We start from the raw sequence: 25,504 nt of genomic DNA, 5'->3' as shown, positions 1-25,504 counted from the left end.
AACCAAGCCCAACAGACCTTACCATGGTTTAACCCAGATGCTTCAGATGCTTCACATGCTCTGGTTCAGTCCACTGACAGCAAGTTTACCCTGTATACCACATCATTCCAGTTCACTCCATCCCAGGCAAACCTTTCAACCTCCTGCATGTTCAGGCCTGTGTTGCTGAAAATTTTTAACACTCCATCCCTCCATCTCCAGTTTGGTCTACCTTTTCTCCTTGCTTCCTCCACTTCAGACACACATATCCTTTCATAAAGCTTTCTTCAATTATTCCCTCCATATATCCAAACCATTTCAGCACACCCTCTTCAGCTTACTCAACCACACTTTTTGAATTGCCACACCATATCACTCCGATTCAATCTATAACATGCTCACCTTTCACCCTCCTGCATGTTCAGGCAAAGATCGCTCTGAATCTTTTTCACTACAACATTCCATCTTCAATTTAGTCTCCCCATTCTCCTTGTTCCCTCCATTTCTGACATATTTATCCTCGATGTCAACCTTTCCTTATTCATTCTCTTCATAAGTCCAAACCATTTCAGCACATGCTCTTCAGCTCATCCAACCATACTCTTTATATACCACCCCTCTTTCTTATCCTTTCATTACTTCCTTAATCAAAACCACCTCACACAACACACTGCCCTCAAACATTTCATTTCCAACACATCCACCCTCCTCCACACAACCCTACTACCTATATCTATCTATAGGGTGTGTTGAAATGGTTTGGAAAATATGGAGTGAATGAGTGAGGAAAGGTTGACAAAGAGTATATATGTGTCAGATGTGGAGGGAACAAGATGCAGGAGACCAAATTGGAGGTGGAAGAATGAATTAAAAAGACGGTGAGCAATCGGGACCTGAACATATAGAAGGGTGAAAGGTGTGCAAGGAATAGAGTGAATTGGAACAATGTGGTATACCGGGGTCGACATGCTGTCAAATGGACTGAATCAGGGCATGTGAAATGTCTGAGATAAACCATAGAAAGGTCTGTGGGGTAGTAACAAGTAGTGATGAAGTGAGAAGGAGATGGAGTGAGTATTTTGAAGGTTTGTTGAATGTGTCTGATGACAGAATGGCAGATATAGGGTGTTTTGGTTGGGGTGGTGTGCAAAGTGAGAGGGTTAGGGAGAATAGTTTGGTAAACAGAGAAGAGGTGGTGAAAGCTTTGCAAAATATGAAAGCTGGCAAGGTGGCAGGTTTGGATGGTATTGCAGGGGAATTTATCAAAAAAGGAGATGACTGTGTTGTTGATTGGTTGGTAAGGATATTCAATATACGTATGGATCATGGTGAAGTGCATGAGGATCGGTGGAATGCACGCATAGTGCCATTGCACAAAGAAACGGGATAAATGTGAGTGTTCAAACTTCAGAGGCATAACTTTGTTGAGTATTCCTGGGAAATTATATGGGAGGATACTGATTGAGAGGGTGAAGGCATGTACAGAGCATCAGACTGAGGAAGAGCAGTGTGGTTTCAGAAGTGGTAGAGGATGTGTGGATCAGGTGTTTGCTTTGAAGAATGTATGTGAGAAATACTTAGTAAAGCAAATGGATTTGTATGTAGCATTTATGGATCTGGAGAAGGCATATGATAGAGTTGATAGAGATGCTCTGTGGAAGGTATTAAGAGTATATGGTGTAGGAGGTAAGTTGTTAGAAGCAGTGAAAATTTTTATCGAGGATGTAAGGCATGTGTACGTGTAGGAACAGAGGAAAGTGATTGGTTCTCAGTGAATGTTGGTTTGCAGCAGGGGTGCGTGATATCCCCATGGTTGTTTAATTTGTTCATGGATGAGGTTGTTAGGGAGGTGAATGCAAGAGTTTTGGAAAGAGGGGCAAGTATGCAGTCTGTTGGGGATGAGAGAGCTTGGGAAGTGAGTCAGTTGTTGTTCGCTGATGATACAGCGCTGGTGGCTGATTCATGTGAGTAACTGCAGAAGCTGGTGACTGAGTTTGGTAAAGCATGTGAAAGAAGAAAGCTGAGAGTAAATGTGAATAAGACCAAGGTTATTAGGTACAGTAGGGTTCAGGGACAAGTCAACTGGGAGGTAAGTTTAAGTGGAGAAAAACTGGAGGAAGTGAAGTGTTTTAGATAACTGGGAGTGGATTTGGCAGCAGATGGAACCATGGAAGCAGAAGTGAATCATTGAGTGGGGGAGGGGGTGAGAGTTCTGGGAGCATTGAAAAATGTGTGGAAGTCGAGAACATTATCTTGGAAAGCAAAAATGGATATGTTTGAAGGATTAGTGGTTCCACCAATGTTATACGGTTGCGAGGCGTGGGCTTTACATAGAGTTGTGCGGAGGAGGGTGGATGTGCTGGAAATGAGATGTTTGAGGACAATATGTGGTGTGAGGTGGTTTGATCGAGTAAGTAATGAAAGGGTGAGAGAGATGTGTAGTAATAAAAAGAGTGTGGTTGAGAGAGCAGAAGAGGGTGTTTTGAAATTGTTTGGTTACATAGAGAGAATGAGTGAGGAAAGATTGACCAAAAGGATATATGTGTCAGAGGTGGAGGGAACGAGGAGAAGTGGGAGACCAAATTGTAGGTGGGTAGATGGAGTGAAAAAGATTTTGAGTGATCGGGGCCTGAACATGCAGGAGGGTGAAAGGCGTGCAAGGAATAGAGTGAATTGGAATGATGTGGTATACCAGGGTCAACGTGCTGTCAATGGATTGAACCAGGGCATGTGAAGCGTCTGGGGTAAACCATGGAAAGTTTTGTGGGGCCTGGATGTGAAAAGGGAGCTGTGGTTTCGGTGCATTATACATGACAGCTAGAGACTGAGAGTGAATGAATGTGGCCTTTGTTGTCTTTTCCTAGCACTATCTCGCAAATGGATTTGTATGTAGCATTTATGGATCTGGAGAAGGCATATGATAGAGTTGATAGAGATGCTCTGTGGAAGGTATTAAGAATATATGGTGTGGGAGGAAAGTTGTTAGAAGCAGTGAAAAGTTTTTATCGAGGATGTAAGGCATGTGTACGTGTAGGAAGAGAGGAAAGTGATTGGTTCTCAGTGAATGTAGGTTTGCGGCAGGGGTGTGTGATGTCTCCATGGTTGTTTAATTTGTTTGTTGATGGGGTTGTTAGGGAGGTAAATGCAAGAGTTTTGGAAAGAGGGGCAAGTATGAAGTCTGTTGGGGATGAGAGAGCTTGGGAAGTGAGTCAGTTGTTGTTCGCTGATGATACAGCGCTGGTGGCTGATTCATGTGAGAAACTGCAGAAGCTGGTGACTGAGTTTGGTAAAGTGTGTGGAAGAAGGAAGTTAAGAGTAAATGTGAATAAGAGCAAGGTTATTAGGTACAGTAGGGTTGAGGGTCAAGTCAATTGGGAGGTGAGTTTGAATGGAGAAACTGGAGGAAGTGAAGTGTTTTAGATATCTGGGAGAGGATCTGGCAGCGGATGGAACCATGGAAGCGGAAGTGGATCATAGGGTGGGGGAGGGGGCGAAAATTCTGGGGGCCTTGAAGAATGTGTGGAAGTCGAGAACATTATCTCGGAAAGCAAAAATGGGTATGTTTGAAGGAATAGTGGTTCCAACAATGTTGTATGGTTGCGAGGCGTGGGCTACGGATAGAGTTGTGCGCAGGAGGATGGATGTGCTGGAAATGAGATGTTTGAGGGCAATGTGTGGTGTGAGGTGGTTTGATCGAGTGAGTAACGTAAGGGTAAGAGAGATGTGTGGAAATAAAAAGAGCGTGGTTGAGAGAGCAGAAGAGGGTGTTTTGAAGTGGTTTGGGCACATGGAGAGAATGAGTGAGGAAAAATTGACCAAGAGGATATATGTGTCGGAGGTGGAGGGAACGAGGAGAAGAGGGAGACCAAATTGGAGGTGGAAAGATGGAGTGAAAAAGATTTTGTGTGATCGGGGCCTGAACATGCAGGAGGGTGAAAGGAGGGCAAGGAATAGAGTGAATTGGAGCGATGTGGTATACCGGGGTTGACGTGCTGTCAGTGGATTGAATCAAGGCATGTGAAGCGTCTGGGGGTAAACCATGGAAAGCTGTATAGGTATGTATATTTGTGTGTGTGGACGTATGTATATACATGTGTATGGGGCGGGTTGGGCCATTTCTTTCGTCTGTTTCCTTGCGCTACCTCGCAAACGCGGGAGACAGCGACAAAGTATAAAAAAAAAAAAAAAAAATCTCGCACAGATGCAGGAGGAGGGGGTTGTCATTTCATGTGTGGCGGGGTGGCGACAGGAATGAATAAAGGCAGACAGTATGAATTATGTACGTGTGCATACATGTATATGTCTGTGTGTGTATATATATGTATACATTGAGATGTATAGGTATGTATATTTGCATGTGTGGACGTGCATGTATATACATGTGTATGTGGGTGGGTTGGGCCATTCTTTCATCTGTTTCCTTGCACTACCTCACTAACACAGGAGACAGCGACAAAGTATAGTAAATATAAATTAAAAATAATACATATTTATCATTTATTTGTTTATTTTACTTTGTCGCTGTCTCCTGCATTAGTGAGGTAGCACAAGGAAACAGACGAAAGAATGGCACAACCCACCCACATACACGTCCACACACGCAAATATACATAACTATACATCTCAACGTACACATATATATACACACACAGACATATACATATATATACACATGTATATAATTCATACTGTCTGCCTTTATTCATTTCTATCGCCACCTCGCTACACATGAAATAACCACCCCCTCTCCCCGCATGTGCGCGAGGTAGCGCTAGGAAAAGACAACAAAGGCCAAATTCATTCACACTCAGTCTGTAGTTGTCATGTATAATGCACTGAAACCACAGCTCCCTTTCCACATCCAGGCCCCACAGAACTTTCCATGGTTTACTCCAGACACTTCACATGCCCTGGTTTAATCCAGTGATAGCACGTCGACCTGGTATACCACATCATTCGAATGCACTCTATTCCTTGCACGCTGTTCACCCTCCTGTATGTTCAGGCCCCAATCGCTCAAAATCATTTACACTCCATCCTTCCGCCTTCAGTTTGGTCTCTCACTTCTCCTTCTTCCCTCCACCTCTGACACATATACCCTCTTTGTCAATCTTCCCTCCCTCATTCTCTCCATGTGTCCAAACCATTTCAACACACCCTCTTTTGCTCTCTCAACCACACTCTTTTAATTTCCACACATCTCTCTCACCCTTACATTACATACTCGATCAAACCACCTTATACCACATATTTTCCTCAAACATTTCATTTCCAACACATCCACCCTCCTCTGTACAACTCTATCTATAGCCCATGCCTCACAAACATAACATTGTTGGAACTATGGTTCCTTTAAAAATATCTAACTTTGCGCTTCGAAGTAATGTTCTCTCCTTCCACACATTCTTCATCGCTCCCAGAACCTTTACTCCCTCCCCCACCCAGTGACTCACTTCAGCTTCCATATTAATTGTTTAAAGTCAGCAACATGCTAGTTCTAATGCCCAAAGTAAGAATTGTGTTTCATGACAAAAAAGCAAACTATGCTGGCAAGGTATATTATCAAATTCCTGCTAATAAATGCCTCATGCAGAGCAGGTGAATTCTAAATGGGTCTACCAACCCCAACTGTTAACCTGAACAGTAACTCAAATTCTTCCCTACTGGATTATATGCTGATGCACCAATATTCTAGTTCAGTGTTTTTCAGCTTACTTCTTTTTTGTGGATTTTCTAGCAGACTGTATTTGAAAAGAGAGGGGCAATAAAAAATGGCCTTACAGAACCACTGTACCCATAGAAAAATGCAATTACCTTTCATGTTAAGAAAGATGCTAACGCTGAATCTGTAACTAAATATAATAATTTGAGGTAAAACATTTTTCATCTTGTGCTATGATACTACTGATAGGCAAAGAAGTAATGAAAAACTACATTTAAGAACAATGTTAAAGACTTTCAACGATAAAATCTACGACGATGCAGTTATGCAAATGTGATTCCACATACTCAAGAATGCTATATACACTGATCCATATCAAAGAAAGTTTTGATGGGAAGACATGATAAGGGGTCACATGAAAAACTGATAAGCAGAGACTGCATATATTATCTGTGTAGATAAAGTATACAACAAACTATGGAGTAAAAGCAGTCTTCAGCATCAATATACACTTATATAAGGTTCACTTTCTCTTTAGCAAAGAAATGAGACAAGAGTAAGCCTTTTCAAATAACTACCCACAGCTCAAAAATAGCTATCTTTAGAAATCAACCACTAAAGATCAGCTGAACAAATGGGTCAAGTCTAGAAACAGATAACAGGTGCAGATACAATTGGTAAACTGGGCAAGGTCCAAAGTATCTTTCAGTATTTCAAGACCAGTGAAACTGGTCAACCACTAACAGTGCTGATCTAAGCACACCTTTACTATCAACTGCAAATGCCTTAACAATGCAAGCTGATACAAAGTGGCAGATTAGCACCATCTTTCTCTGAAATTATTATACAGACCCATTCATCCACCACAATCTTCCACTCACACCAAATTACCTTATACAACAGACATATACAGACAAAATATACAGACAGCTGGTGGCAGGCTGTACACAACACTGGCTGCAAAAACATATAAGAAAACAGAGGTACAAGCACTTCTACAAGTAATGACAAGATCTTGAGTAAACCCTTACTTAAATTCATTAATGTACTTTTCAAAAGTAAAACAAATTGTATTAACCCAAAAACTAAGTAAAACAAGGACCATTTCTTATTCAAAACAAAAGAAGTGCTTGCTTAAGTACTCTCAATTAATCAAACTGGCACTAAATTTAGACTGTAACTTTCAAATACACAAAAATTATTATGTACATCTGTGAAATCCTTCACTTCTTCATTCAAAAATCAACTAATCATTAGTCAAGGCTTAATTCAACCGTTCTATGACTCAAGAATCAGAAGAAAATTTACTAAATTCATCTAAATGATCAAAAGGGTATGAGTGACAACAACAATGACAACTCGCATATTCAGGCACATAAGAAAGTTGGGACACAGACAGTTAAGAATTAAAAGATATTAGTGTTACTGGCATGCAGAGAAGAGCAATTCTGTGACATGCACTCCAGTATCTGATAATCTACATAAAAAAGTAATATTGATTGCAAAACTCCTTTCTGTATGTAAACATATGAAAGCAAGAGAGATTTCAATCTTGCAGACCTGTCAGACAAGATTCCTGACCAACCAATCAAGCAAAAGCCCAATAAAGAAAACTAGATAAAGAGCCTATAAAGAGCCTAATCGCCCAAAAACTGACTGCAAAGCCACATCCAGTAAAATGCCAATACTTGAAAGTGAAGTTTCAATAGTCTTATTCACACTACATATCCACACCAACTTCATTGCCCCTAATTTTCCATCTTCCAAATCTCAAACAATTCAGGCTAAACAGATATACATAAACACAGAAATAATTCTCACACACAGTCAAATCACCTTTCATGTCTGTCATAAGACAAAGAATCTTTGCCCCAACAAATGAGCAAACCATTTATAAACACAGAATGTACTAAGTTAGACTATTTCCATGCCTATCAAAGCAAAGCAGTCGTATGTTTCTCCAAAATTGTAAGGATAGACCCCAAGCATCTTTCTTAGAACATAGTAAATAAATAAAAACAAAGTTATATTTACTTCTATGTCAGACATTTGCATATTTACATCCAATATCCCTGTGCATATTCATTGGTAGGGTACTTCAAAATTGTATATAAATTTCTTCTGGAAAGTCTGGAGCTATGAAAAAGAAGACTGTGAGGCCAGCTGCCTTCAATAATCACTTGATGTCCTTTTCTTTTAGAGGAGAGCAAGGGAGGTATTCACCATCAGTCACAAGCTAATTCACATCTTATATGTACATAGTATTCATGGCCTTAGTATAGGTTATGTCAGACCCTACAGCTTCAAGTTACGCTTCACTGTTCTAACATCATATAAAAGGACTAAACTAGTGCTGAAAATCCTGTTCTGATGTTTCTGGATATTAGAAAGCTTAAAAAAGGATGAACTCTTGTAAAACACCAATGAAAATTGTGAAGCCTGACTCTCGAACATTCATGAAATCATACTACTTGAGAGCCTTGCTTTTCTTTAGAAGTCTGAGATACAAAAGAATTCTAAAGTCTTTTGTGCTGCATTCTGACACAAAGGTGAACAGTAATTTCCTTTTCTCTTTAACACTAATAACATCAATATTGGTAACCCAAAAGACTACTGCAGTGTGACACAATGACATCACTATTTCAACAAGAGAGTGCTTTTCCAGATGTGATGCCCATCTAACTTGAAAGACAAATCTAGCAGTTCAACACATTCTTCTCTAAAGATGAAGCTGAGTACTATAGCAGATGGCATTATTCATAATTCTACCAAGAATTGGTATATCATGTTATCAATAAAATTTAAGTACACCATTCATAATTTCTAGATTCCAAGTTTTTGGGAGGTACTAATCATTCTATACAGTTGTCTGACTGCCCACTGGAAGGGATTCATGATGCCTTTCATTAAAACAGATGAAAAATAACACATTTCTAAGTTTCACTTATCATGCAAAAAAATTGAAAAATAACATAAGACAAAAAAGTTATAATTAACATAAGACAAAAAAGTTATAATTAACCGGTATACTAGCATATGCATAATAACTGCCTGGTACCACAAAGCTGCATTAAATAGGGCAGTAATGAACCATTTACAAAGCACCCATTCCCTATTCTGCACCCATACTCTCTTTTTCTCTCTCAAGAACAGACAATGAGCTGAATGATATGAATTTCCACCGCAAGAAATCAAACTGGAAAAAGAGCACTGAGAAAATTATTAGCATTAAATGGAATGAAGCCTATGAAATAATAACCCACAAAAAAGAGTAATGTGTGAGATTAAGCCATATAATAAATAAGCAGATATCAAAGAAAAGGCACAAAATGAAATATACCTGGGGATATAAGACTGGATAAGTAGAAAAAGGTGTGGAAAGAGAAGAGGATACCAACAAAAGAATCAAGAAAATGAGAATCAGATGTAGAAATGCTGAAATCCCATAGAAAAAAACAAAGGGTAACTGGAGAAAAAAGTTATACATAATACAGAGAGAAATTCAAAGTTATTTTTCATTATTTTATTTTGCTTTGTCGCTGTCTCCCGCATTTGCGAGGTAGCGCAAGGAAACAGACGAAAGAAAATGGCCCAACCCACCCCCATACACAATGTACACACACACACACGCCCACACACGCAAATATACATACCTATACATATCAATGTACACATATATATACACACACAGACACATACATATATACCCATGCACACAATTCACACTGTCTGCCCCTATTCATTCCCATCGCCACCTCGCCACACATGGAATACCATCCCCCTCCCCCCTCATGTGTCCGAGGTAGCACTAGGAAAAGACAACAAAGGCCCCATCCGTTCACACTCAGTCTCCAGCTGTCACGCAATAATGCCCGAAACCACAGCTCCCTTTCCACATCCAGGCCCCACACAACTTTCCATGGTTTATCCCAGACGCTTCACATGCCCTGATTCAATCCACTGACAGCACGTCAACCCCGGTATACCACATCGATCCAATTCACTCTATTCCTTGCCCTCCTTTCGCCCTCCTGCATGTTCAGGCCCCGATCACACAAAATCTTTTTCACTCCATCTTTCCACCTCCAATTTCGTCTCCCACTTCTCCTCGTTCCCTCCACCTCCAACACATATATCCTCTTGGTCAATTCAAAGTTACTTTTCACATATATGAACACATTCAACATACAAGAAAACAAAGATTTGGCCATCTAAGATAGGGGATACATATGAAAATAAGCAGCTTGTTGTTTGAACAATATAAATTTGTATTCACATCAAAATGTACAGAGACGTAGGAAGAACTACTGAGCCAATAATATGGAAATCACTCATAAATACTGAAATATAGGAAGATGATTACATCAATTAATGAACTTGAGAAAATTCAGCTCTAGGACCATAAAGAATCACAGCCATATTCATCAAAAAGACAAAGACAGCGAGAGCAATACCAGTGATATTATTACCAAGGCAAAGTCTGGATGACAGCAAAACTGCAGATTCACAAATTGGCATATGTAACACCAATACACAAAGGAGGACCTAAGCTAATACCTAAACAATACAGGCCAGTCATATTGACTTGACATGCAACAAAATTTCATGAAAGAGTGTAAGATGACATATAATAAACTATCTATTCAAGAACAGCTACTAAACATGGATTTTTGCCAGGAAAAAGTATGCAAATCCTATTATTATCTAATTACAATGAAATACATGAAAATTTGATCCATGGAAAATGAATTGATATTGTTTTTCTTGACTGGAAAAAGTACTTTAAAATGTAAACCACAGGATTTTACTGAAGAATGTAGCTAAACAAAACATTAAAGGTAATATAGGAAGATGAACTAGCATTTCTGACATAAAACTTTAAAATGGTAGCAAATGGAACTATGTCTGAAGAGGATAATGTCCTACTTGGGATACTACATAGAACAGTGTTAGCCTTCAAAATCTTTGTAATAATGAATGAATGAATCAGACACTGACAGCAAAGTAAAGCACAGTAAGGAGCTTTGCTGATAACACCAGATTAAGAGACTGATCAGACAGGGGATGCAAAAAGAAAGACAATTTACAAATGGGCGGAAGTGAACCTGATGGAATTCAATAAAGATAAATCTAAGCAAATAAGGTAAAGGTTAAGGGAGGATTCTTTAGTGATACCATACAAAAGCCCTTTTGCCTTCCATAAATCCAAACCATTTCAGCATGCCCTCTTCAGCTCTCTCTGCCATACTTTTGTTCTTACTTACCCTATCATCACTTACTTGATCAACTCTTCTTACACTATATATTGTCCTCAAACATTTTATTACCAACACGTTCAACCTCTTCCACAGGTTCTCATCACTAGCCTTTGTCTCACATCATACAAAACTATAGGAGAGATTTGGCATGGCAAGGAATGCAACGGGAATTAATTGTGGAGTGGTAGTGGGTCAAACACTACTTTAAGGTGGTTTGGTCATGAGGAAAGAATGCAAGACAATTAGTTTACAAGGAGAGTATATGACAGTAAAATTAAAGGGATTGGTGTGAAAAGTAGACTACCTATGCAATGACCTCTCCAAACATTCCTCAATGCTAACAGAACCTTCACCCCCTACCCTACCCTGACGTACGACTCACCTCCACTTCTAAAGTTCTATTCACTGCAATGTCCAATCCCAGGTATCTAAAATGGTTCACTTCCTCCAAGTTTTCTCCATTCAAACTCACATCCCAAACAACCTGTCTCCCTATACTGCTAAAACTAATAACTAAAGACAATTGACAACACATCAATGCCGATACAGCACAACATTCCAATTCACTCTATTCCTTATACACCTCTCACCCTCCCGAATGTTCAGGCTCCAATCGCTCAAAATCTTTTTCACTCCATCCTTCCACCTCCAATTTGGTCTCCCACTTCTTGTTCCCTCCACCTCTGACACATATATCCTCTTTGTTTACCTTTCCTCACTCATTCTCTTCATACATCCAAACCATTTCAACACACCCTCTCCAGCTCTCTCAACCATACTCATTCTATTTCCACATATCTCTTACCCTCTAATTACTAACCTGATCAAACCACCTCACACTACATATTGTCCTCAAATATTTCATTCACAATACATCCATCCTCCTTAATAGCCCTTACTTCGCAACCATGTAAAATTGTTGGAACTACCGTTCCTTCAAAACATGCCCATCTTTGCTGTCTGAGATAACATTCTTTCCTTCCACACATTCTCCACTGCTACCAGAAAATTCAACCCCTCCCCTATCCTGTGACTCACCTCCGCTTCCATGATTCCAATCGCTACTAAATCCACTCCCAGATATCTAAAACACTTCACTTTCTCCAGTTTATCTCGATTCATACTTACAACCCAATCAACTTGTCCCTCAACCCTAATGAACCTAATAACCTTACTCCTATTCATATTTACTCTCAACTTTCTCCTTTCACACACTTTTCCAAACTCAGTCACCAACTTCCACAATTTCTCTCTCGAATCAGCTACCAGTGCTGCATAATTAGCGAACAACAACTGACTCACTTCCCAGGCCCTCTCATCCCCAACCAACTCCTTACTTGCCCGTCTCTCCAAGACCCATGCATTTACCTCCCAAACCACCCCATCCATAAACAAATTAAAGAACCATGGGGACATCACACACCCCTGGCACACACCAACCTTCACTGGAAACCAATCACTCTCCTCTCTTCCTATTCATATACAAGCCTTACATCCTTGACAAAAACTTTTTACTGCTTATAGCAGCTTACCTCCCACACCATTACTCTTACGACCTTCCATAAAGCATCTACATCAACTCTATCATATGCCTTCTCCAGATCCAAAAACACTACACACAAGTCCACCTGTATTTCCAAGTATTTCTCACACATGTTTTTCAAAGCAAACACCTGATCCACACATCCTCAACCACTTCTGAAACCACAATGCTCTTCCCCAATTTGATGCTCTGTACATGCCTTCACCCAGGAAACAGACGAATAATGGCCCATCCACTTATATGCACTTAATATATATATATGGAATTGGAAGTGGATCATAGGGTGTTGGAGGGGGCGAAAATTCTGGGAGCCTTGAAGAATGTGTGGAAGTCGAGAACATTATCTCGGAAAGCAAAAATGGGTATGTTTGAAGGAATAGTGGTTCCAACAATGTTGTATGGTTGCGAGGCGTGGGCTATGGATAGAGTTGTGCACAGGAGGATGGATGTGCTGGAAATGAGATGTTTGAGGACAATGTGTGGTGTGAGGTGGTTTGATCGAGTAAGTAACGTAAGGGTAAGAGAGATGTGTGGAAATAAAAAGAGCGTGGTTGAGAGAGCAGAAGAGGGTGTTTTGAAATGGTTTGGGCACATGGAGAGAATAAGTGAGGAAAGATTGACCAAGAGGATATATGTGTCGGAGGTGGAGGGAACGAGGAGAAGAGGGAGACCAAATTGGAGGTGGAAAGATGGAGTGAAAAAGATTTTGTGTGATCGGGGCCTGAACATGCAGGAGGGTGAAAGGAGGGCAAGGAACAGAGTGAATTGGAGCGATGTGGTATACCGGGGTTGACGTGCTGTCAGTGGATTGAATCAAGGCATGTGAAGCGTCTGGGGTAAACCATGGAAAGCTGTGTAGGTATGTATATTTGCGTGTCTGGACGTATGTATATACATGTGTATGGGGGTGGGTTGGGCCATTTCTTTCGTCTGTTTCCTTGCGCTACCTCACAAACGCAGGAGACAGCGACAAAGCAAAAAAAAAAATATATATATATATATATATATATATATATACATATATAAATAATTTTTTTTTATTATTATTTTGCTTTGCCGCTGTCTCCCGCGTTTGCGAGGTAGCGCAAGGAAACAGACGAAAGAAATGGCCCAACCCTCCCCCATACACATGTATATACATACACGTCCACACATACAAATATACATACCTATACATCTTAATGTACACATATATATACACACACAGACATATACATATATACACATGAACATAATTCATACCGTCTGCCTTTATTCATTCTCATCGCCACCTCGCCACACATGGAATAACATCCCCCTCTCCCCTCATGTGTGTGAGGTAGCGCTAGGAAAAGACAACAAAGGCCCCATTCGTTCACACTCAGTCTCTAGCTGTCATGTAATAATGCCCGAAACCACTATTCCTTCAACCATACCCATTTTTGCTTTCCGAGATAATGTTCTCGACTTCCAAACATTCTTCAAGGCTCCCAGGATTTTCGCCCCCTCCCCCACCCTATGATTCACTTCCGCTTCCATGGTTCCATCCACTGCCAGATCAACTCCCAGATATCTAAAACACTTCACTTCCTCCAGTTTTTCTCCATTCAAACTTACCCCCCCAACTGACTTGACCCTCAACCCAACTGTACCTTATAACCTTGCTCTTATTCACATTTACTCTTCTTAACTTTCTTCTTTCACACACTTTACCAAACTCAGTCACCAGCTTCTGCAGTTTCTCACATGAATCAGCCACCAGCGCTGTATCATCAGCAAACAACAACTAACTCACTTCCCAAGCTCTCTCATCCACAACAGACTGCATACTTGCCACTCTTTCCAAAACTCTTGCATTCACCTCCCTAAGAATCCCATCCATAAGCAAATTAAACAACCATGGAGACATATTTATTTATCTACTTATTTTGCTTTGTCGCTGTCTCTCGCGTTTGCGAAGTAGCGCAAGGAAACAGACGAAAGAATGGCCCAACCCACCCACATACACATGTATATACATACACGTCCACACATAGCAAATATACATACCTATACATCTCAACGTATACATATATATACACACACACAGACATATACATATATACACATACATAATTCATACTGTCTGCCCTTTATTTATATGTGAGAAATACTTAGAAAAGCAAATGGATTTGTATGTAGCATTTATGGATCTGGAGAAGGCATATGATAGAGTTGATAGAGATGCTCTGTGGAAGGTATTAAGAATATATGGTGTGGGAGGCAAGTTGTTAGAAGCAGTGAAAAGTTTTTATCGAGGATGTAAGGCATGTGTACGTGTAGGAAGAGAGGAAAGTGATTGATTCTCAGTGAATGTAGGTTTGCGGCAGGGGTGTGTGATGTCTCCATGGTTGTTTAATTTGTTTATGGATGGAGTTGTTAGGGAGGTGAATGCAAGAGTTTTGGAAAGAGGGGCAAGGATGAAGTCTGTTGGGGATGAGAGAGCTTGGGAAGTGAGTCATTTGTTGTTCGCTGATGATACAGCGCTACCTCGCAAACGCAGGAGACAGCGACAAAGCAAAAAAAAAAAAAAAAAAAAAAAATATGTATATATATATATATATATATATATATATATATATATATATATATATATATATATATATTTTTTTTTATACCTCGTCGCTGTCTCCCGCGTTTGCGAGGTAGCGCAAGGAAACAGACGAAAGAAATGGCCCAAACCCCCCCATACACATGTACATACACACGTCCACACACGCAAATATACATACCTACACAGCTTTCCATGGTTTACCCCAGACGCTTCACATGCCTTGATTCAATCCACTGACAGCACGTCAACCCCGGTATACCACATCGATCCAATTCACTCTATTCCTTGCCCTCCTTTCACCCTCCTGCATGTTCAGGCCCCGATCACACAAAATCTTTTTCACTCCATCTTTCCACCTCCAATTTGGTCTCCCTCTTCTCCTCGTTCCCTCCACCTCCGAAACGTATATCCTCTTGGTCAATCTTTCCTCACTCATTCTCTCCATGTGACCAAACCACTTCAAAACACCCTCTTCTGCTCTCTCAACCACGCTCTTTTTATTTCCACACATCTCTCTTACCCTTACGTTACTTACTCGATCAAACCACCTCACACCAAACATTGTCCTCAAACATCTCATTTCCAGCACATCCATCCTCCTGCGCACAACTCTATCCATAGTACACGCCTCGCAACCATACAACATTGTTGGAACCACTATTCCTTCAAACATACCCATTTTTGCTTTCCGAGATAATGTTCTCGACTTCCACACATTCTTCAAGGCTCCCAGAATTTTCGCCCCCTCCCCCACCCTATGATCCACTTCCGCTTCCATGTTTCCATCCGCTGCCAGATCCACTCCCAGATATCTAAAACACTTCACTTCCTCCAGTTTTTCTCCATTCAAACTCACCTCCCAATTGACTTGACCCTCAACCCTACTGTACCTAATAACCTTGCTCTTATTCACATTTACTCTTAACTTTCTTCTTCACACACTTTACCAAACTCAGTCACCAGCTTCTGCAGTTTCTCACATGAATCAGCCACGATTTTTGCAAGGAAAAAATGCAATTGAGTGGGAGACGTATAAAAGAAAGAGACAGGAGGTCAAGAGAAAGGTGCAAGAGGTGAAAAAAAGGGCAAATGAGAGTTGGGGTGAGAGAGTATCATAATTTTGGAGATCAAAAAGTTTCCTGGACGGCGGTAATTCAACTGTCGTTCAGATGGGAGCAATGGGATCACTTCAGTAAGGGCAAAATTGGGTTCTCGTTTTTCCATAAATACTGCGATTGGAAGAGATAGACGTGATATTTTGAAGTCTTGTTAATGCCTTGTGATTGATGGCATTTTAGAGGTTTTGGTCGAGGTGTTTGCTGCATTGAGATGTTAGGAAACTGATTTTGACAGAGAAGAGGAAGTAAATGAGTTTGGAGAAAAAAGAAAGCAGCAGGGCAGAGTTTGGATGGTGCAAGTGGTTTAAAAAAAGGGGATGATGAGTTGGTTGAGGTTCTAAGGTTATTGAAGTATATGATCTGGAGGGAGGATTGGAATGCGTAGCATAGTGCCAGCAAAAGGAAACTGGGATAGAGTGGGCTCAAATGAGAGGTAATAAGTTGTGGTGAGTGATTCGGAAAAGTAATTTTGAGGTTTGATTGAGTGGTTGGATGATCGATGGCAGATCAGTTGGGGTAGGCAGGTGGTTTCAAAGTGGAGAGGATGTTGGAAAGGTGTTTGCTTAGAAGAATGTATGTGAGCAATTAGAGAAAAGCAAGGTTGATGTTAGGATTATGGATCTGGGAATTTCATAGAAAAAGGTTGTAGATGCTCTTGTGGAAGGTATTGATTTTGGTGTGGGAGGCAGTATGTTAGAAGCAGTGAAAAGTTTTTATCGAGGAGTGTGGCTTTACGTGTAGGGGAAAAGTGATTGGTTCTGTGATGATTTGCGCAGATGCGTGATTGCCCATGGTTGTTTAAGTGTTATGGATGGGGTTGTTGGGAAGGTTACAAGATAGTTTTTGGAAGAGGGTCAAGGGGAAAGAAGGTGGGATTGAGTAGAGGGTTGATGCTATGTATGATATCAATTGGGATATCAGTTAGGTTAAATGGTGTGTGGGGACAGGTGTTGCTTTGGAGAAGATTGAGGGGATATTGAAGGAGGGCAAGGATTGAGAGACCAAATTGAGGTGGAAAGGCATAGATAAGTTGATGTTTGTTGTGACGGGTATTGAACATAGGGGGGAGGAAAGTGTTAGAAGCAGTGAAAATATATGAATGAGGCATGTGTATGAGGAAGGAGAAGGTCGTTGGCTCTGTGAAGTAGGTTTGCAAGCGTGGTGTTACCATGGTTGTTTAGTTTGTTTATTGCGTGTTGGGTTGTTAGTGATGGTGTATGGGGTTGGATGGGGCATTTGTTTGTCTGTTGGGGTGGCTAGCTGCAACGTGGTCAGTTGTGTACGTATATAAAAAAATAAAATAAAAATATAATAATAATATATTATATATGGAATTAGTATGATAAAATAAATATATATATATAAAAAATATATATTTATTATATATTATTATTATTATATTATATATATATTCATTATTCTATTATATATATATATAATTTTTTTTTTCTTTTTTTTGGAATATCTATTCACCTTTCTTCTGTTTGGAAAAGTTAAAGAAAAGACGGGCCGGAGATATCCCACCCCCCCTCTTCCTTTTTGGAATTAAAAAAAGACGAAAGGGAAGATTTCCACTCCCTCCCCTATCCTTTTAGGCTTTATACATCAGGAATACAGTGGGAAGTATTCTTTCTCCCTATAGGGATATTATATATATATAATATATATATATATTATATATATATATATATATATATATATATTATTATTTTTTTTTTGCTTTGTCGCTGTCTCCCGCGTTTCCGAGGTAGCGCAAGGAAACAGATGAAAGAAATGGCCCAACCCACCCCCATACACATGTATATACATACGTCCACACACACAAATATACATACCTACACATTACCATGGTTTACCCCAGACGCTTCACATGCCCTGATTCAATCCACTGACAGCACGTCAACCCCGGTATACCACATCGATCCAATTCACTCTATTCCTTGCGCTCCTTTCACCCTCCTGCATGTTCAGGCCCCGATCACTCAAAATCTTTTTCACTCCATCTTTCCACCTCCAATTTGGTCTCCCACTTCCCCTCGTTCCCCCCACCTCCGACACATATATCCTCTTGGTCAATCTTTCCTCACTCATTCTCTCCATGTGCCCAAACCATTTCAAAACACCCTCTTCTGCTCTCTCAACCACGCTCAACCACGCTGTGGTATACTGGGGTTGACGTGCTGTCAGTGGATTGAATCAGGGCATGTTAAGGGTCTGGGGTAACCATGGAAAGCTGTGTAGGTATGTATATTTGCGTGTGTGGACGTATGTATATACATTTGTATGGGGGTGGGTTGGGCCATTTCTTTCATCTGTTTCCTTTGCGCTACCACGCAAATGCGGGAGAGTGACAAAGCAAAAAAAAAATATATATATTTCTTTTTTTTTTTTCATACTATTCGCCATTTCCCGCGATAGCGAGGTAGCGTTAAGAACTGAGGACTGGGCCTTTGAGGGAATATCCTCACCTGGCCCCCTTCTCTGTTCCTTCTTTTGGAAAATTAAAAAAAAAACGAGAGGGGAGGATTTCCAGCCCCCCCGCTCCCTTCCCTTTTAGTCGCCTTCTACGACACGCAGGGAATACGTGGGAAGTATTCTTTCTCCCCTATCCCCAGGGATAATATATATATATATATATATATATATATATATATATATATATATATATATATATATATATATATATATATATATATATATATATATACATATATATATATATATATATGTATATATATATATATATATTTTATTATTAAAAAAAAAAATAAATATATATATATATTAAGAATACTTCCCACGTATTCCCTGCGTGTCGTAGAAGGCGACTAAAAGGGAAGGGAGCGGGGGGCTGGAAATCCTCCCCTCTCGGTTTTTTTTCAATTTTCCAAAAGAAGGAACAGAGAATTGGGCCAGGTGAGGGTATTCCCTCAGAGGCCCAGTCCTCTGTTCTTAATGCTACCTCGCTAATGCGGGAAATGGCGAATAGTTTGAAAGAAAGAAAGATATATATATATATATATATAAAACTTTTCACTGCTTCTAACAGTATGTAAGGCAGGATGTAAGGCATGTGTACATGTAGGAAGAGAGGAAAGTGATTGGTTCTCAGTAAATGTAGGTTTGCGGCAGGGGTGTGTGATGTCTCCATGGTTGTTTAATTTGTTTATGGATGGGGTTGTTAGGGAGGTAAATGCAAGAGTTTTGGAAAGAGGGGCAAGTATGAAGTCTGTTGGGGATGAGAGAGCTTGGGAAGTGAGTCAGTTGTTGTTCGCTGATGATACAGCGCTGGTGGCTGATTCATGTGAGAAACTGCAGAAGCTGGTGACTGAGTTTGGTAAAGTGTGTGGAAGAAGAAAGTTAAGAGTAAATGTGAATAAGAGCAAGGTTATTAGGTACAGTAGGGTTGAGGGTCAAGTCAATTGGGAGGTGAGTTTGAATGGAGAAAAACTGGAGGAAGTGAAGTGTTATAGATATCTGGGAGTGGATCTGGCAGCGGATGGAAACATGGAAGCGGAAGTGGATCATAGGGTGGGGGAGGGGGCAAAAATTCTGGGGGCCTTGAAGAATGTGTGGAAGTCGAGAACATTATCTCGGAAAGCAAAAATGGGTATGTTTGAAGGAATAGTGGTTCCAACAATGTTGTATGGTTGCGAGGCGTGGGCTATGGATAGAGTTGTGTGCAGAAGGATGGATGTGCTGGAAATGAGATGTTTGAGGACAATGTGTGGTGTGAGGTGGTTTGATCGAGTGAGTAACGTAAGGGTAAGAGAGATGTGTGGAAATAAAAAGAGCGTGGTTGAGAGAGCAGAAGAGGGTGTTTTGAAGTGGTTTGGGCACATGGAGAGAATGAGTGAGGAAAGATTGACCAAGAGGATATATGTGTCGGAGGTGGAGGGAACGAGGAGAAGAGGGAGACCAAATTGGAGGTGGAAAGATGGAGTGAAAAAGATTTTGTGTGATCGGGGCCTGAACATGCAGGAGGGTGAAAGGAGGGCAAGGAATAGAGTGAATTGGAGCGATGTGGTATACCGGGGTTGACGTGCTGTCAGTGGATTGAATCAAGGCATGTGAAGCGTCTGGGGTAAACCATGGAAAGCTGTGTAGGTATGTATATTTGCGTGTGTGGACGTATGTATATACATGTGTATGGGGGGGGTTGGGCCATTTCTTTTGTCTGTTTCCTTGCGCTACCTCGCAAACGCAGGAGACAGCGACAAAGTATAATAAAAAAAATATAAAATAATATATATATATATATATATATATATATATATATATATATATATATATATATATATATATATATCTTTTCTTTTTCTTTCATACTATTTGCCATTTCCAGCATTAGCGAGGTAGCGTTAAGAACAGAGGACTGGACCTTTGAGGGAATATCCTCACCTGGCCCCCGTCTCTGTTCCTTCTTTTGGAAAATTAAAAAATAATGAGAGGGGAGGATTTCCAGCCCCCCACTCCCACCAATCCTCAGGCACCTCACCATGAGTCATACATACATTAAATAACCTTACCAACCAGTCAACAATACAGTCACCCTCTTTTTTTTATAAATTCCACAGCAATACCATCCAAACCTGCTGCCTAGCCGGCTTTCATCTTCCGCAAAGCTTTTACTCCTATTCTCTGTTTACCAAATCATTCTCCCTAACCCTCTCACTTTGCATACCACCTCAGCAAAAACACCCTATATCTGCCACTCTATCATCAAACACATTCAACAAACCTTCAAAATACTCACTCCATCTCCTTCTCACATCACCACTATTTGTTATCACCTCACATTAGCCCCTTTCACTGAAGTTCCCATTTGTTCCCTTGTCTTACACACTTTATCTACCTCATTCCAAAATATCTTTCTATTCTCCCTAAAATTTAATGATACTCTCTCACCCCAACTCTCATTTGCCCTCTTTTTCACCTCTTGCATCTTTCTCTTGACCTCCTGCCTCTTTCTTTTATACATTTCCCAGTCATTTGCATTATTTCCCTGCAAAAATTGTCCAGATGCCTTCCTCTTCTCTTTCACTAATAATCTTACTTCTTCATCCTACCACTCACTACCCTTTCTAATATGCCCACCTCCCATGCTTCTCATGCCACAAGCATCTTTTGCACAAGCCATCACTGCTTCCCTAAATACATTCTATTCCTCCCCCACTCCCCTTACGTCCTTTGTTCTCACCTTTTTCCATTTTGTACTCAGTCTCTCCTGGTACTTCCTCAGACAAGTCTTCTTCCCAAGCTCACTTACTCTCACCACTCTTTTCACCCCAGCATTCTCTCTTCTTTTCTGAAAACCTCTACAAATCTTCACCTCCGCCTCCACAAGATAATGATCAGACATCGCTCCAGTTGCACCTCTCAGCACATTAACATCCACAAGTCTTTCTTTCACGAGCCTATCAATTAACACATAATCAAATTATGCTCTCTGGCCATCTCTCCTACTTACATACATATACTTATGTATATCTCTCTTTTTAAACCAGGTATTCCTAACCACCAGTCCTTTTTCAGCACATAAATCTACAAGTTCTTCACCATTTCCATTTAAAACACTGTACACCCCATGTACACCAATTATTCCCTCAACTGCCACATTACTCACTGTTGCATTCAAATCATCCATCACTATAACCCAGTCTTGTGCATCAAAACTACTAACACACTCACTCAGCTGCTTCCAAAACACTTGCCTCTCATGATCTTTCTTCTCATGTCCAAGTGCATATGCACCAATAATCACCCATCTCTCTCCATCCACTTTCAGTTTTACCCATATCAATGTAGAGTTTACTTTCTTACACTCTATCACATACTCCCACCACTCCTGCTTCAGGAGTAGTGCTACTCCTTCCCTTGCATATATATATGCATAAATGCCTATACACACACATATACATATATATGTATATATATGCATAAAAGCCCATACACATACATATACATACATATTCACAGACATATACATATCTAAACGTATATATTCATACTTGCTTGCCTTCATCCATTCCTGGCATTACCCTGCACCACAGGAAACAGCATCACTACCTCCTGCTTCAGCAAGGTAGCACCAAGAATACAGACAAAAAGGCCACATTCGTTCACACTCAGTCTCTAGTTATCATGTGTAATGCACCAAAACCACAGCTCCCTATCCACATCCAGGCCTCACAGAACTTTCCATGGTTTACCCCAGACACTTCACATGCCCTGGTTCAGTCCACTGACAGCATGTCAACCCCAGTATACCACATCAATCCAATTCACTATAATCATTGCATGCCTTTCACCCTCCTGTATGTTCAGACCCTAATCACTCAAAATCTTTTTCACTCCATCCTTCCACCTCCAATCTGGTCTCCCGCTTCTCCTTCTTCCCTCCACCTCCAACACATATATCCTCTTTGCCAATCTTTCCTCACTCATTCTCTCCATATGTCCAAACCATTTCTACACACCTTCTGCTCTCTCAACCATACTCTTTTTATTTCCACACATCTCTCTTACCCTTACATTACTTACTCGATCAAACCACCTCACACCACATATTGTCCTCAAACATTTCATTTCCAACACATCCACCCTCCTCCATACAACCCTATCTATAACCCATGTCTTGCAACCAAGTAACATTGTTGGAACTACTATTCCTTCAAACATACCCATTTTCTTCTCTGAGTAACATTCTCTCCTTCCACACATTCTTCATTGCTCTCAGAACCTATGCCCCCTCACCTACTCTATGACTCACTTCCATAGTTCCATCCACTGCTAAATCCACTCCAAGAATCACGAGCACTTCACTTCCTCAAATTTTTCTCCAATCAAACTTACCTCCCAGTTAACTTGTCCCTCAACCCTATTGAACCTAATATTAGACCTTGCTCTTATTCACATTTACTCTCAACTTTCTCCTTTCACTTTCACACACTTTACCAAACTCAGTCACCAACCTCTGCAGTTTCTCACCTGAATCAGCCACCAGAGTTATCAGCAGACAACTGACTCAGCTTTCAGGCCCTCTCATCCCCAACAGACTGCATCCTCACCCTTCTCTCCAAAACTCTTGCATTTACCTCCCTAACCACCCCATCCATAAACAAATTAAACAACCATAGGGACATCACACATCCCTGCCACAGACCAACATACATAGACATATACTTATATAAACACATGTACATATTCATACTTGCTGGCCTTCATCCGTTCCTGGCTTTAACCCACCCCAAAAGAAACAGCATTGCAACCCCCCGCTTCAGCAAGGTAGTGCCAGGAAAAACAGAGAAAAAAAGGCCACATTTATCATACTCAGTCTCTAGCTGTCATGTATAATGCAACAAAACCACAGCTCCCTATCCACTTCCAGGCCTCAAAGGCCAGATATCATACAACTTACCAAACATTCACTCATATCTCCAATTACATCCAGAAATGTCCTTTTTTCATTATAAAACCTCCTAGAACCATTCAAAGGTCTTTCATGGTCCATGAACATTACTTGGAATCAAAACAATCCCAAGTGCTTTCCTATTCACTTTATGATGTCTTTTCCAAATCCACTAATATTGTGTACACCACCTTTTTCTACAGAATTTTCTCCACTACTTATCTCAGCCAAAGTTGATCTACATGCCCTTCTTTATTTCATTAACTCATTAAGTTCTTCATCAACAATGTTTTCTCCAATTCATTTAACAAAATCTATCACTAACCTACCAAACCCCTTGCAAACTATGAAAAGATCAAAATATAATCTACAAAGTATTAAATGCAAAAAACCTAGTTTGTCAGTTCACAACAAGGAACTTTCCATCTTCAATCACAAAATCACTTCAGTTTACCAAAACAGAAGTTAAGCAAAGTTTGGGTGAGTCAGAACTACAAATTAGTTCATAAGATGGCCAGAGCCTGGCATGGTTTTGTGAAAAAGAAATGGTAATCTATTCGCTTTGAAATACCACCTTCTGATCAGGTATCCTACGGCAATCTGATGTTGGATATCTTGGTCTTTACCTTTGTTCTAAAGGTTGGACCCCCATTCAACTAAGTGTCCTGCTGTCCTACCAGACAGGTCTGCAAGGCTTCAGTTCCTCTAGCTCACATGTCAGACAAGAAAAATTAACAAACCTTAAAAAAAAAAGATTAATAAAGAATCAACACATCTAATGATCACAAAGAACACACCTCAAACTAATATCGGTAATCAAGAAAGTAATTTTAACCTATTCCTAACTATTGCTTGCAAAACACAACCAAAAGGTATGATAAAAAAAAAAAAAAACATACAGTATATGACTTAATACAAGTTCATAATTAGATATTGCATGCTGATTTCTGTGTATTTACAACTGAGTGTATTCTAATAGCTTTTGGTCATCAAAAACAATAAAAAAAAATTCAATGAGTTAGGGGTTTTTCACAATTCATCAAGTGGCTCTTGCAAAAATACAATGATGCTGGATACAGAAATGATGAGTTTACCATTAAACATTTACATACATCCATATGATATATATGTACATATATATGAAATTTTCATAATCTGCAAAACTGAATTTACTGTATCAATAGACAATGGATGATCTGTTTTTACATTCATGTGAGACTATAATACAGAATAGTGCAGTAAAATGAAATGTAAAAAAAATTGAGGTATATCAGAGCATGCAAAAAAGAGAAAATATATAATAGTTTCTTTGTCAGAAAAAAGTTCTTTATGGAATATTCATGAGTATGCTTTTAAACTACAGTACTAGAGCAATGATTAACTTCAAAATGAAGAAAGCGAAGATTTCTTTGCAAGTTACAAATCTTAAAATGGTTTATATTTTTGAAAAAACTTTTTGCTTTACCATTTCTTTTTTGTACAGCATCATTACCATTACCTTTCCTACATGACTTGAAATACCATTATCTATCAATTAATAAAACATCAAAATCATCTAATGATATAATTTAAAAAAAATCATATATGACACAGATAAAGAAAAAAAATGATCAAATTCTTTCCAGAGCTAATACAGTACAACGGTTGAATTCCATCTACTTTATTTATGAAAATAAAACCATAATGCATTACTAAATATAATAAAAAAAGCATGTACACAATGCCTTAAAGAGCTTACCAAGGCTTTCATGTTGGTATTCTTGCTGGGGTAAGAGGAAGCATGTGAGCACTTCTTGGCCTGAAGTTTCATCAACCTAAAATCATAAATTTCATTATACATCATGAACATTTAATTTATTCTTACAATGATGTGAAAATTCTCATATCTGCTACTGAAACCATAGTTAGCCAGCCAGAGCCTGTCACCCCAATATTTTATCCAAAATGACAACAACAGTCCC

General features: G+C 39.8%; 1 protein-coding gene across 14 annotated transcripts in view; it reads right to left on the bottom strand.

Moving 5' to 3' along the window:
* Positions 1-25,504, bottom strand: part of LOC139745942 (protein lap4-like) — a 556,451-nt gene that overhangs the window by 372,135 nt on the left and 158,812 nt on the right. For all 14 annotated transcript variants that reach the window (XM_071656641.1, XM_071656649.1, XM_071656646.1 and 11 more), the window contains exon 10: positions 25,282-25,357. In XM_071656641.1, the coding sequence (XP_071512742.1) occupies positions 25,282-25,357 (76 nt within the window). The remainder of the gene's footprint in view (positions 1-25,281; positions 25,358-25,504) is intronic.

Source organism: Panulirus ornatus, chromosome 63 (genome assembly GCF_036320965.1).
Source record: "Panulirus ornatus isolate Po-2019 chromosome 63, ASM3632096v1, whole genome shotgun sequence".
Classification (NCBI taxonomy): domain Eukaryota; kingdom Metazoa; phylum Arthropoda; class Malacostraca; order Decapoda; family Palinuridae; genus Panulirus; species Panulirus ornatus.
This window is presented reverse-complemented; position numbering and strand designations above follow the sequence as displayed.